Below are 16,010 nucleotides of genomic sequence, written 5' to 3'. Positions count from 1 at the left end.
ATTTGGCTAAAGAGTTTCATAAATATTTGTCTTTCATTACTTCCGTGTAGTCTTACCCTGCTAAACAAAACTATCATTCCACTGTTCTTTCTGGCTCCCATTAAAGCTGATCATGTTGGAATAAGAAAACTAAGTAAGGCTGTTGCTCCTGTAAGAGCTGAACTGAAGGTTTAAACACAAAGAAACGAAGCTTGCTTTATAAAAGTGGATATTGTTAGTTTTCTTGGTATGAACAGGAAACATGGCTGCCACATATACAGTTTTTGAATTAATAAAACAAAATTTGTCCAGTAATTATTAACCCGCTAATTATTGCTTGTACCAAGTGTAGTAAAATCCAGGTTATCCAAAACCATGGTGTAAGCACGGGCAACGGCAACTTAGGCCTCCATACTTTAAACGCATTAAAGAAGAAAGAACTGTGGGAAGCCGTAAGGCCTCTGTGCTGGTCTATGGATACTTTTCTATTGAAGCAGCTTTTTCATACTTGTGAAAAGGTTGCTGTCCACTGACATGAAATTAGGGAGCACAGCGGGACCTTACAACATCTGTTTTCATGCATTGGCTCTTGCTATCTCATGGGTGTGCCTGAGGAGACTATTTAGCACGTAGTCCTTGGCTGGGTGGAGGCAGCGGGGCTGGCCAACCTTTCGCTGGGGGCACCCAGAGGAGACTTTCTGAGAGGGCTTGGAAAAAGGTGTAAAATATAGGAGACATCTCTGGCAGGATCAGATGGAGCCTGATTTTAATCACAGTCAGAAGATGGAAAGCTTCATTTACAGTCACGTCAGTCTAGAGGCAGTCTTGCGGCTTGGCCACTACCCGAGCTGAGCTTAGGTTTGTTGAGTCTAAAATTTGACACACATCTGCAATGTTGAATAAAGTTCTGGGTTCAGGAAAAAGCTCTTAATTTAACAGGTATGGACTGATCCAGCATCACTGCTTCAGAGAGGCAGAAAACTGTACTGGTCATATTATGCGTGGCTTAAGTCTCAAGAGTTCAAAAGTGCCTAAGATTTACCTCACCCTCCGAGACAAGTCAGAAATCTAGTTGAAGAGAATGGTACAAAGATAGAAGCAAGAACTTGACAGTTACAGGTAGCCCATGCTGCCCTTGCTCTGTGAAAGTCTGGCTTAATTTGGAGTTGCTCTCAGACTAGGAAGTACTACTACTATGAATACATCCAGAAGAGAAATAATCTGTTGTGCAGCTGAGAGAGAACACAGACAAATGCTGAGTGTCACCTACTCGCCTAACTTAGTTCTTCTTTGTCAGGACAGTGAAGTTTTTAAGACTTCTGTGATTAGCTCCCCAAACGGACTGTTACAAAAACATACAAAAATCTTCATGACTGATGTGGAATATATGCCATAGTTATAAACCGTGCAACAATATGCTGCACAAATACAGAGGTAATGACATCTCTATAATTTTGCCTTTTATTAAAACATGCCATGACATTTGATTGAATGAGTGACTTAAAAAATAGAACCAACAGCAAATGGGCCCGATTTAACATATATTAAGAGAAATGAACACCTTTCATACGCTGTTTCCACTGCTAGGTCAAGTGTGAATCCATAGATGTGCTAGCCTGACTAGGAAAATTCTTGGGTGGAGAACGGTGGTCCTAGAACTTGGATGAAGGTTAACCTTGCATTAGTAAATATTAGAAGGCCCACTAGAAGACTCTGTGCTAGTGGGGAACAGTTTGGTTAGTTTACTCTTCAATCAGCATCATCCACATCTGGTCCAACAATATCCAAGGGCACAGAATAATAGGAATTACATTCACGTATTGAAAATATATTGGTGGGAATATGTTCACACAGTACACACACATATACTCAGAGTTATAAATAAAACTCGTAGACTGATAGTAACTTATATTTCCCTCTAATTCTTCACCCTGGTGTTGACATCAAAAGCTTGAAATTCTTCAACAATATTGAGTGTCCCATCCCCACTGAAAGAGGAGATGTTTCTGCACTCTCTTTATGTTTGTTATCCAAACTGTATGGCAGCCTATTTACCAAAGAATCACATTCCTAGACCGCCAATCAAGACCAATAGCCTGAGGAAGCAGCACATCTCATTTAGTTTCAGGGTTTTAAAATGTCATTGACTGCGTCTATTTTAAAAGCTAAATTACAAAACCTGTTCTCAAAGTCTGTATATTTTGTGGGTAGTTGATCACACTAAGCCTGTCCACTGATTTTATTTCCCCTTCACAAACCAATGCAACGGACTTCTTGCTGTCCTTTGGTTCTTCTGGAAATTGAATAGCCAGTTTTTACAGTAATGAAAATACCTATGCAAACTCATTAATATGTAACACTACATTTTAATTTTCAATGTGCTTTAATTAACCTGAATTTAATAGAGTTATTAAACTGTTGGAAAATTTGAGATAAATCTTTTTCTTTAATTTAAACTAGGAAACACAGTTAATTAAGCCTCCAGATAATCGAATGCTTTAGGAGAGCTCCAAAGTTTTGATATGTTTCTAAATCTCAGTAAATGCCCTTTCTTTATTGATTATTTTATCTCAGCTCTACCAGCACAGTTAAATGACTGTCAGCTTTATGTCAAATACAGTCTCAGTCACATGTTTCTAAGAACTCGTATAGAAACTCAACTATGTTTGACAATGGTTTGGCATGGAGATTTAGTTTTCATGGTTGTAGTTAGTGTAAATGGCACAAACTACCATTCATTCTGAATATAATACCAATCTCTAGAATACATTATGAGATTTTCTATTTCAAGATATCCAGGCAAAATTTTGTGCTTATAGTAATAAACATTTTCCCTCAAAAACCTAGTCACAGTCTGGTTAACACAGTGGAGGGATGGATTGTGAGCCCCTTCATTTTACTAGCAAATTCAAGACTGGGCTCTGTCATAACTACATCCCAGAAAAAGACAGATGTTTAAATGGATAACATTTGTCTGACAGTTGTTTCTCCCTTGTTCTTATGCCATAACCTATGTTTATGCCACTGTAAAAATCAGAAAAGGTGGGAGAAGTGAGAGGAGTTAAAGCAAAATCATTCTCCTTTACACAAGAGATGATATCTTACTTCTTCCTCTATTTCCTCCTCTAAGAATGGAGTCCGCAGAAGTTTTTCTATGTTATCTAGTTAGACATCAAACTCTTCAGAGTAGGGTCTGTTTCTTTTTAAGCATTTGAACAGTGCCTAGCAAAAGCTGTCCACGGTCTTTGCTGTGACCTTTTGGTACGGCTGTAATGAAGAACAATGCCAACAGAAGAGGAAACACGACTGTGCTAAACTATCCTGACTATGTTTGTGGCCACAGTATTTATCATAGAAACGTTGTACATACAAATCTCTCCTTCACAGAATCATTCTAGGACAAATATAAGGACTTTCAGTCTCTAGAAATAAAGGTGTAGCATGGCTTATGCTATGGTTATATACTATATGCTTCAAATATTCCTTTCTCATTACAGAATAGTCGTATTTTTTCTGACATACTTCACTTGTTAAAAGGGGTTTGCAACCAGTTCCACAGAGCTCTGGATGCCACACTGCTTATATGACTCCACTACATCTGTTTCAATTAATGAATAGTTTCCTTGGAATGGGACATAAGCCAAGACGGCGACGCTGACAACCACCGTGCAAAGAATGGGAATCATTAGAAGAAACAATGGGACGGCACTTACAAGTAAACAACTCAATTTAAATAGATTGCTGATGAATTTGTTCAACACTGAAAACATTTATGCTTTCATTTACAATCACTTAATTCCAAATCTCTTCTGAAAACAGACATTACAATGTTTGGAATACTTCCATGCAGTGATTGCTTTAACGTTTATTTTATTGGATCCCATCTGATGTAGCAACATTAGGACTGTAGCAGAGTGAAACAGAAACCTTAGATTTCACTTGAGAGAAGGCAAATACTTATGTATATTAATATGTATTTCTACTTACTCACAAACTGCAGGGAAGGACAAACCCACAAAGGCACTAGACAGATATTCTGTGTACATTTCATTTGCAACTCCTTCCAGGTAGTATTTCTGCCACGTATCCTCCTCAATCTAAAACAAAGAAACACAGATGCAGAGTTCTGAGTAAAACCAAAAGCTTTCTTTAAAATTTACAAACAACTGCTTAAACACGTATCAGATTTTAACAAGTAAGTCAGTAGACTGTTATGGCAATTAATATTGCTTATTTTTACAGGGTGTCCTGGAATGCCAAAAAAAAAAAAAAAAAAAAAAAAAAGAGTCCATGTAAATCAATCCCAGTCAGTAAATCAAGTATCCTATGTAAAAATAATACAACTCAATTCTTGGCAAGCACATTCAGCATGAGGTGAAATAAGGTTGAAGAGTGCTTGAGGAAAATAGTTTCTTAATTTTCCCTTTTTGAAACTTCTCTAGTGAAATGGTTGCATTATATTGTTATTTGAGTCTCTCTAACAACGTTTCAATTATTTTCACCTTGTTCAGAAGTTGATCAGCAGTCAAAACTCATAGTTTAAGATTATAAATTTTTTTTCTTCTCTGCATCTATAACTAACAAGGAAATATGAGAAACATATATTCAAACAATTTCTTCAATTGTCATCAGGACAACAACCGAAGAAAACCTTTACTGTCAGATTCAGACATCTTTTACTGTTGAAGGAAAACAAGTCAGGACTACCATTGAAAGCTCAATATATTTGCCTAAGCAGAAGTTTCTAGTGATATCTGAGATGCGCATGCAATCCCACCTAGCTTCCAGCTGCTGCCCTGGGGTCCGTGGATGCCATGTCATATCTATAAAGCTTATGTCTCAGACGCTCTATAAAGTCTTTCAAACACCTATCTTAAGGTAACTGGATCGAGCCACTTAGTTTCCATCAGCAGCAATAGCACTATAATTCAGAAGAGCAAATACAAAGCTAGCTGATATGACTGGAAATACGGCATATGCTGAAGCTGTTCACTGTTGAAATCCCAGTTCTCTATACCGTAATTTGTGCCCTCACCCAACGTTTGTTTGAGATTTGACTGTCATTCCCAATGAGACCTCCCTAGGCAAACTAGGGAAACCACCACAAACACCACAGCCTGAAATACCTAAGGCTTCACATCAGTTGCTTCCCTATTTATTACATCACATTAAAATAGAGCAAAAAACTCAACCACAATGCGACATTCCTGCGTGTAATTATCTCTTTGGCTTTATTCACTAATTGTGCTATATAAATTGTGTGAACAGAGAAATTTGTATTTGCAAGAATTATACAGAGCACCAAAAATGTATGTGTGAAAATACAGTATATATAAAATTAGTGAGAAACATGTCAATTACATCAGACTAGCAAAAATAATGTGATATATCTCTTTTTTTACATTACCACATTTTCGTCGGGAAACAAGTAAAAAGAGAGAGATTGAGAGATCAGAGATTCTAATTTTCTTAAATAAGGCACATGATTTTACAGGTCATGGTAATATTTATCTTGTAATTTAGTTCATGTATAAAAGCTGTATTTTATTCTTTTGCAAAAAAATAAAGAAACTCTTAGTTCCACTGTTTAGGTAGCCCCATTATGGTCTTCATCTTACAGAGCAGAAAGTGAGACAGTACTGAGTTTAGATGTGAAGGCCATAATGAGAAAATATTTTTTTTAAAACTATTGGTAGAGATTTGCAAAGCTACCTGAAAGGTTGAAGTACCAAATACCGACTGATTTGAGAAGGACTTGGATAACTATATCTCTTAAACTCTTTCACAATTTGTCTCTTTCTGATATCCCCAGCTTTTCCTGAAGCTCAGTCTACATTGTGTAAAGAGATGACAATACTAATCCTGCAGGAAACAGAGCTGTAGCCAGGCCCAATGAAGTGGCAAAAAGGATGCTTCAGGAACATCCATCCTCATAAATTACTGCAGGTAAGGCTCAAGTGCTTTAATCTACACTGCTGATCTTGTTTGCCTAAAGAGCCAGCGTAACGGCAACCAGCTAAGTATGAGCCAGATTTTTTTCTTTTCCATTACATAAAGAATTCTCAGCATTTCAGAAATTCTTATCAAAGAATTCAGTCCAGCAAGATAAACAGCTTATTACTGCTTTAAAATTTTGTCCAGCTACATTACTGCCCACTACGTCAAATGCCTTGGATAATATCCAGTCAATTATTTCAATGGCATAAAATGCCTTATGGCAGCAAAACATAGGCCTATATATTCTCTATGGTAAAAGCATTATGGTACATTAGGAGGAGCGTGGGGTTTGTTATGAACATATATTCCAAACAGCAATATAAGTGTACATCTCTGTCAGTATTCAAGGAAAGAAATTAATACATGGGTTGTAAGTGACTTGGGTAAAGGTGACCAAATTAATTTTTCAGCTATTCAGCAATAAATCAAATTGAGAAAAGCATCTTTAAGCAACAATTTATCTTTGTCTGTTGTGTCAAGCTACAGCTGTTTTAAAAGAGCATTAAAGCAAGAGGTTCTTGCATAACATACAGGGCTTAAAGGAAATCTCACCACGTAAATTCAAAAAAGGATAAAAACTTAAGATGGAAAAAAATAAAGCACATACTCTAATCACCAGACAGTTCAGGTCTGTGACCAACAACATACTCTGCATTTATAATGTATCCAGCAACTGGCTTTCTGCCTCTTAAATTTAAAAATGAACTCATGCCTACATAGATATCATTCAAGACTTTTTTCTGCATATTAATTCTATTTTTCTTTTAACTGGTTTGCTTATATTGTTGTTTCATTAGTTGTACTTATTATTATTCTACTCTAAATTATGCTCCTAAACAAGGTATAATCAGATGAAAACGTTAAGTGTTTAACAAAACTTTTAAGCTAAGTAATTGGTATTTTTTAATTTTAAATTAAAACTTTAGGAACTTTTAAAATCTCATATGCTTTGGGAAATAAAATTATATGCGCACAGGCTGTAAAAGTAAACTACGTTTTAAAAACAGAAGCTATAATGGTTACGGAGGCCTATTCATTCCCCAAGAGTCTAGAACAGATTTTTCTTGTTCCTTCTTATACATTTTTAGTAAACACTTAATATTTTCTCAAAGTTTTAAGTTATAGTCCTGTATTCCATATTCTTACTCCAGCTCCAAATCAGGAAGCTCACAAAACCCCATAAAACAGGAATACTATAGAAATGCAGTGATGTTCCTCTTCCTATGCCTTTTCTTGCTCTTTTGGAGAGCTGTCTTCATCCCTGCTTCCCCTGCCTGCACTTCCTTAAGCCTCTGCCCTTCACTCTGCCTCTTTGTTTCTCTTCTCTACCCTATCGTTACCTAACATCACCCACAATACCAACAGAACTGCTTCTCTAGGCTAATGTCCTGTATATCTTGCTTTCTATTTCCCTCTTAACTCCTTTATCCAAATGGAAACATCAACCTGCCTAACTGACATGTTCTAGAGGATGTATAGCCACCAACTGACAGAGTTCTTTATCTTACTTCCCCGTCAGCGGTGTTACCACCTCCTCTTTTAGACTCGTAACGTGGTTGTCTTCTTTGCCTGCTTCAACCCAGTCACTTATTCTATGCTTAAATCATACAGACGTCTTGTCTTCCCACTAATCAGGATAATCTGTGAAAAAATATCTAAATCATGTTAGAAAAAATTTCACCTTTAAAAGCTTTAAGAGACAGCAAGACCAATTCCATGTCAAATGAGCATTTTATGGATAGCCAGTACCAAACAAGCGAGGGATGCAGTACTGTCATACATACTAAGCTCAGTGAGCAAAACCAGGATTATATTATTCATTAGCAGGAAATAAAGCAACAGCCACATTAAAAGGCTTCGGAAAGGGAATTACAGCTGAGCCTCTACAGTTGCAGGAGCCCATGTCAGGAGTGCAGTGTCCTAGCAGCATGTGTAAGAGCTACAGCTCTGCTAATTGTCTAACTTAAGGAAGCATTTTCATACCGTGACCACACATGGCTCGTATTGAAATGCTGAGCTTTTCAAACTCTTTTACAACTTAAAAGCAGCTCTTCCCTGTAATAGCCTGCTCCACAGCTCGTTTAAACCACTCAAACTTTCTCTACTGATTCTGACATGCTTAGGATCAAACAACAGTGTGTTTTGACATAATGATTTCAGTTAGAAAAAAGAAATAAAAATAAACTTCAGACTATATCATTATCATGTTATAATATTATATTATTAAATACAATTTATTATATTGTTATATTACAGTAAATATATATTATATATATAGTTATATATACAGTAAATACAATATATTATATTGTTATATTATAGTATTAATAGTAAATATTACTAGTGCTTTTATATTATATTATTATGTATTATAGTGTAATATGACTTTCATTGGAATCTGGTGTGACACAAATCTCTCTTGGACAAACAATTTTCCAAAATTGAAAGAATCTGAATTCCACAGCTATTTTGACAGGACTTATATAGTATTTTATATAAGTTTGCGTTTTTATCCTACAGGCTGAGTACTAATTTGGGATTCACCAATCTTTTCCCCATGTTGAACTAGTCAAAAGGCACTCTTTCGAAAGAATGTTCTAAAGAACAGAAGGATTGGAAACTTTTTAAGCAACCAGTGAAACATAAATTGCAATGATTTTATTTCTTTTAAATTTTGTTCTCCTGTTGATAGGCTGTCAGGTAACCAGTTACTTTAGTTCTGGAGAAGTAAACAACTGCAAGAATAAATTACAATATGGAGATGTTCCAAATCATACACTCCCTAACAAACGGGCTGCAAACAATCAAGAGAAATTTCTTCCAAAGAAATTGTTTCACCATTCAGAGACCATGTGGGATGGTAAAACGGATTTGCATTGTGTTATTCTCCACCACACACAAAGAAGTCATATCACATTTTTTACAACTCTTTTATTTATGTGAAGCTTGCAAATGTTGCTGATCAGCAACTCTTTATATACAGAAAAAAGATAAAGTGCAGGCTTGGTAAAAATAAGAGTAACGATAGCAAGGACGTGTTTGTAACTTATGGTCTATTTTGTGGCTTTTTCTTAGATTGACACCACCTGGGGTTGGAAAAAAATATACAAATACATCACGTGTTTCTCCTTTCTACTTTCTTCCCTTGCTTTCTTTTCTTTAGACAGATGGTTTTGCTTTGGAGAAAGGAACTGCAGATCAGACCAATAGTTAAGTGCTCAGCCTTAGTCAAGGACCAAGAAAGGACTGGAAAAAACCAAACTCATTCACAAAGCAGTGATCAAGCTTCATAGATCATAGAATCACAGAATAGTTTAGGTTGGAAGGGCCCTCTAAAGGTCATCTAGTCCAACCCCCCTGCCCTGGGCAGGGACATCTTCAACTAGATCAGGTTGCTCAGAGCCCCGTCCAACCTGACCTGGAATGTTTCCAGGGATGGGGCATCCACCACCTCTCTGGGCAACCTGGGCCAGTGCTTCACCACCCTCAGCGTAAAAAATTTCTTCCACCTATCTAGTCTAAATCTACCTCCCTTTAGTTTAAAGCCATTCCCCCTTGTCCTGTGACAACAGGCCCTGCTAAAAAGTTTGTCCCCATCTTTCTTGTAAGCCCCCTTGAAGTACTGATGGGCTGCAAGAAGGTCTCCCTGAAGCCTTCTCTTCTCTAGGCTGAACAACCCCAACTCTCTCAGCCTTTCTTCACAGGAGAGGTGTTCCATCCCCCTGATCATTTTTGTGACCCTCCTCTGGACCCGCTCCAACAGGTCCGTGTGTTTCCTGTGCTGAGGGCTCCAGAGCTGGACGCAGTGCTCCAGGTGGGGTCTCACCAGAGCAGAGGGGCACAATCACCTCCCTTGACCTGCTGGCCACGCTGCTTTGAATGCCTCCCAGGATATGACTGGCCTCCTGGGCTGCGAGCGCACATTGCTGGCTCATGTCCAGCTTTTCATGCACCAGTACCCCCAAGTCCTTCTCAGCAGGGCTGCTCTCAATCCCTTCATCCCCCAGCCTGTATTGATACCGGGGGCTGCCCCGACCCAGGTGCAGGACCTTGCACTTGGCCTTGTTGAACCTCATGAGGTTCACACAGGCCCACTTCTTGAGCTTGTCCAGGTCCCTCTGGATGGCATCCCGTCCCTCTGGCGTGTCAACCGCACCACTCGGCTTGGTGTCATCTGCAAACTTGCTGAGGGTGCACTCGGTCCCACTGTCTATGTCATTGATGAAGATGAAGATATTAAACAGTAGTTTAACACTGGTTAGTGTTAAATTAACCTTCATGAAGTGACTGGAATGTTTAAGATATGTTCTGTTAGGATATCATGAAATGTTGATTAATGAATTTAAAGAATTGCTGATATTTGGGATGCTATAAAATGTTATTATAAGATAATGATAATAATGGACTAAAGATGATCTTTGCATTTTATCTCTGCCTGAATGATGACGTTTTCCCTGTGATTGCAAAGAGAGAGATGGTCACCTGCCTGGTATTTTTTGGAAGGCAGTACCTGCTGGTCTGCTAGAAATGAAACATTAGGAACCTCCAGTGTTCAACATTGCTTTCCTAATTCCTTGAGTCTTGCAGTTACCCTGAGTTTTAATAGAGTAAGGGTCCACAGATAAACATAATCAGTTTCACCCATAATCCATGTCAGTAAGGTACTAATTTCAAAATCCTTCAAGTGAGAAAAAATACTTTAGGACTCACTGTGTTCTTGACTAATTTAAGCCTTTGTGATGGTATTTTAAAGTCTGCTGCTGCAGTTAACCTCAAAAACTGAATCCCTAAACAAATCTGGTTATTCATAATATGTGTGTTTATTTTCCTTTAAAATACTTAACCATAACTTGAGTGATTGTCGTCTGGTCCATCCCTAGACTTACTGATACTTATCTACTACTTACCCGTACTTATCTATACGTTAAGAGTAAGTTGCCAAAACTTAGCTGTTAATGTAGAGATGAAAAAATCTGTGCCATATGCACTTATGAAACAGATGTTTCACATGTCAGTTGCCTGAAAACAATGGGGAATAGTTGAATGTTATGTAAACTTTATAGAAGCAAAGAGAGCTAATTTGGGGTGAGTTTGGTTCAAGATGCTACTAATCAAGGTTACCACAAATATCATTCAGTAGAACTATGAAAGTTATTTATCTGGTGAGTGAAATTTATACCTTGATTTTAGCCTACCTGAAAATATTGCTGTGCTTACAAAGACGAAAACAACCTTGGCTTTAACTTGAAAAACAAAGAAAAACCTACAGTAGTTTCAATTTTATGGTTATAAAGATAATTTTGTTACCGCAAATAATTACTGGTCTATCCTATTTCAGCTCCTGACAGCAGAATCTGGATATTTGTATTTTCTACCTTTGTACAGTATGGACTAATACAGTTGAGACAAAGAGAATAGATTTCATTTCAGTGAAAAGTTTTCTGTGGCAAAGCTTTGCTTGTTAGCTGAACAAACACATTCCAGCAGAAAGCATAAATCTATCTTTATCAAGTATTGTGGGTTCCAGGAAACTAAAGTGCTACTTCAGTTCTGATACCAGGGAGTGACACCAGGCTTTGTCTCCTGTTCATCGTTACCTCTGTGGATAACTGCCAGTTTGAGAAGTTAGGAATTTAGATCATAGAATCACAGAATGGTTTGGGTTGGAAGGGACCTTTAAAGATCATCTAGTTCCAACCCTCCTGCCACGGGCAGGGACACCTTTCACTAAATCAGGTTGCTCAAAGCTCCATCCGACCTGACCTTGAACACTTCCAGGGATGGGGCATGCCATCCCCAGATAAAACCTTTATTATTTACTGGAAAATACTGTCTTGGTAACAAAAATTGTGAATAATTAAGCAGTCAAATACTGTTTTGGAATAAGGGGATGTGTCTTTGCTGGTAGAGTAATTAAAGCAGAAGTTAATGCCACCCAATATTTAGAACGGAATAAAATGTAGCAGAAAAGCTGCAGTGAGGAACAACATGAGAACACCAGAAGGCATGAAGTACACAAACACAACAGCAGTGAACCACTTCAGTGTGGGAAAAATAACCAACAAAAACCTTGATATTATTGGGTCCTGCTATCATTTATTCTTTTCCCTTTTACCTCTTCTCATGTCTTGCATGTTATTTCCGTTTTCATTTAGCCTCATACATAGAATCATAGAATCATTAAGGTTGGAAAAGACCTCTAAGATCATCGAGTCCAACCGTCAACCCAACACCACCATGCCCACTAAACCATGTCCCTAAGCGCCTCATCTACACATAGGCTTCTACAGATCTTATATAAGGTGTAAGTGTTGAATGAAGAGACAATAATTGATCAAGGACAATTCTATTCCTTTTTTTTAATTTGGACCACCTTCTTTACTCATCAAATATTGTACACCTCAAGCATATCACGAAGCAATGAAAAAAGGCACTACTACATGCCTTTCCCTACTGAAAATGAGCATCTGTCTGTATGAAAGACCTTCCCCTGCATGATCCTAAGGAGAAGGCTTTGCAGGTCATTCTGTAATTTTTATCCCTCAGGTTAAATAACTATCATACTTCAAGCTGATACTGCATTAACATGAGTAAATGTAACATTCTAGAAGGATAACAAGAGAGTACAAATAGTGGTTGATGCAGCAACAAGGAATCATTCACTTTCTTCTACTGGTGACCACACTATAAATTATTAAGAATAAGTACGCAGCATTTTCTTTTGACTTTGGTGGTAAATCATAGCAAAATGTTATCACAGGATGCTGTGTTGGTACAAACAGTAAGAAGTATTTTTTTTTTCTTCAAAGACCTTACAAACTCAAGAGGAAATTTTAACAATAGCAACAAAAATTTAAGTTATTCCAATCACAGCTAGGAATAAAGGCAAAGAGAGTTTAGGTAACTGTTGGACCTCACACAGAATGCGCCATACCGCCGCAGTGACTTGAATCTGTATCTCCCAAGTTCCTCTCTAGTACTGTAAGCACGTGATTATCTTCCCCTGACTGTTACACCGCAATTCTGTCTCCTGGATAGTCATAAAACAAATTACCCACTGATTCAATAGCCTGTATGAAGAATAGCTGGAAAATGACATAGTGTATCCCAAGAGAAGAAATCTAATTTTCATCTGTATCTTTTGTTAAGTCGCAATGCTCCTCTGCTCTCCTCTATCTGTATATAGATACAATGTTGTTATCAGCAAATATATTTACATAATACAATCATATCCTAGTGAGACATGGTGACAGTGAGATGAAAAAACGATGTACATCTTTGCAAGCACAACCATTAGTATTGTCAGGAAAAAAACTAAAGCCTTAATACACCCAGTCCTACCCCCGGCAGTGTAATTATCAGGAGCTCTGTAGCTCCAACTGATCCATCTTGTTCATAGCATTTGCTTCTCAGTGTAATGACGTAAATAGTTACATGAAAGAGATTGAGTATATCCGAACCTGATAATGCTATATAATCTCTTCTGTCAAGATCTAAGTCTCACTACCGAGACAGAGAACTAATGCTAGAGTTGTAGTGTGACCTAGGATCTTTTATTGCATTTTGCAAGGAAAAACAGGGCGAGGATGGTGGGGTGTCTTTATAAATATTAAAGAAGTGACACAATGAAAATTCCTTTATAGCACAATGAAAGCAGCTGTAAAGTCTGCTCCCTGGCATTGAATAAGCTCAGCTCATCACCACCAAGGAAAGAGCACTAAACAGCCTTTGAGAATAATTTCAGATGTTTGGAAGATCATCCATTTGATATTTTAGACATATATTTATTTTGATAAACAACCCTATCTAACTGAATAATTAAAAAAACCACAAAAAGTACAGTAAATTAATGAATTAATTCTATTCATGATCTCTCTTGACTAGCACTTGAATATTTTAGTTCTGTTATTAAAGTGATCTCGCTTTATTCTAGTGGCCTAACTTCTTTTGTTCAGCATACGTGTCCCAGTATGCAGTACTTTGTCTAAGTGCATGCAATTCAGAAATTCTGAACTGTCTTCCCAAAATTATAAGGTTTATATAAAAAAAATAAAGCATTGTGTAAACAACATGAAAGTTGTTACCTATTTTCTTTCTAAAATCCATATAAAATTTTCACTTCCAAGATGCCCAGAAGTCCACGTAGAGAAATGTTTTACAAAAAATGCCTAGCAAACATCATCTTCACTGAGGCAATTTTCTTGAGCCCTTGCCAAGCTGTTTTCATCTACTTCCATCTAACACAGGGACTCCTGCCTCCCCCTAGGCTCAGAACGCTTCCAGAGCTTCCTGACATTTAATTTTACAATTCTCTTCTCCGCAGCATTGTGGGTTTTTTTTTCTAACAACATAGATGAGAGTAAAAAGAAAGTACACAGAGACTATTCTTGATTGGTAGTTGAAAAGAAGTTGTACATTGAAAGCAATATCTTTTAAACATTTCCTCATGTTCACCTATAATGCTCTTTCAGTCCACCCAAATTGCTTGTGTGAATGTCTGGTTTTATTATGCCTTTAGATATGGATATCAAAATCTGACAGATAAGTACTTGGCTGAAAGCAGTTCATACATTCCTAGCAGAGAGTGAAGCTTCTTAGATTTACAGTCTTATAATTGAATTTCCTTAAGTATTATAAATTATCAACTACCTCTTTACTCAATTCCATTGTCTGCTTAAATCAAAGCTAACAAGTATCCTTAGTGGTATAAAAATTTTACCTCAGCCAACTATTCCCACAGTTCTTTCTGTATGCAAGAATGTTTTTTAAAATCGGCATGAAAAGAGTATGTTTTAAAAAACATCACATATGCTAATTAAGATTAGCTTTAATTTCAAATGAGAGATATATGCACTTTTCCATTGTTCATACTAATCTAGAGTCTCGTAGTAGGTCAAAGCAGAGAGAGTATTCTTGAAATATTATGACACCTAATTCTTCTTTAGATGCTGGCCTTGATGGGTTTGAATTCGAAGGCATACAGGCTCTACTTTTAATACTTTCAAATTTACAAAAGAGGGCACTATTTCTATCCAATCATAATGCAAAAGATAGATTGGTGTTGATCTATTCAAATGATTGGCAGAAAAACACACTCCATGGTAGACTTCAGTCCAAGACAAATATATATCACTCTTATCACAAGGACTGACACTATTCATAAATAGCAAACCATTTTCAACGACACCAGTTTTTGATTCCTAGACTCAATGATTAAAAATATTATATTCAGGCAGACCTTTTAGAGAATAAATGTCTTTGGGAACAGGCTACATTAATATTTGGTCTAAATCCTGTGAGGAGGATCAGGTAATCCATTTATTATGCAGCTTCCTGAAGAACTTCACAATAAGTTGAGGAGTTGCATTCCCTCCCCACCCGCCTTTTAAAGTTCTCCTTCATTTGAAGAAATTCACTGTGCATACCCTAGTCTCATACTTTAAAACAGCCCAAGGCTGCCTAGGTGGCCAAAAATAAATAGCAAGGCAGTTGATGTGTTCCATCAGTGTAGGTAAGCACCTGACTGATGTAAATCTGTGTGGCTTTATTATGTCTCTCTTTCAGCCTGGACTAGAAAGGAATGTAGTGGGAGAAGTGGGCATTGCTTGTGTGTGTGTGTGAGCAACAGCTGCCAAAAGAGCCCACAGAACATTCCTGCTCTCAAAATAGCTTAGAGGAGAATTGAGACGGCTCTGGATCATTTTCCAGATCTGGAATGAGGTGTACCGTCTCACCAACAGAGCAAAGACAAAACTAATTCGTTTGTGGACCTGCGTTACACTCAAGAACCACATTCCACATTTTATTAATTTACACAACAATACTAACTCGTATTGGCTTGCATGGTTGTATAAAGGGACAAAATGTGACCACCTCTGCCTTCTATTCTATTTACTTACTCTTTGCAATGTTTTTCATATGGCTAGACTTCTGGTATACATTTGCTAATCCAAACAACACAAAAATTGCACTACAGTATAGTATTTCCATCTTTATCTGAGACTATGCGAGTAATAAAGAGTCCCAACTCCTTT

The 16,010-nt window shown here is 37.3% G+C and overlaps 1 protein-coding gene across 30 annotated transcripts in view; it reads right to left on the bottom strand.

The window, feature by feature from the left end:
• Window positions 1–16,010, bottom strand: part of KCNMA1 (potassium calcium-activated channel subfamily M alpha 1) — a 519,886-nt gene that overhangs the window by 129,512 nt on the left and 374,364 nt on the right. For all 30 annotated transcript variants that reach the window (XM_076338440.1, XM_076338419.1, XM_076338420.1 and 27 more), the window contains one exon: window positions 3,967–4,076. In XM_076338440.1, the coding sequence (XP_076194555.1) occupies window positions 3,967–4,076 (110 nt within the window). The remainder of the gene's footprint in view (window positions 1–3,966; window positions 4,077–16,010) is intronic.

This window comes from Aptenodytes patagonicus, chromosome 5 (genome assembly GCF_965638725.1).
Source record: "Aptenodytes patagonicus chromosome 5, bAptPat1.pri.cur, whole genome shotgun sequence".
Lineage (NCBI taxonomy): Eukaryota > Metazoa > Chordata > Aves > Sphenisciformes > Spheniscidae > Aptenodytes > Aptenodytes patagonicus.
This window is presented reverse-complemented; position numbering and strand designations above follow the sequence as displayed.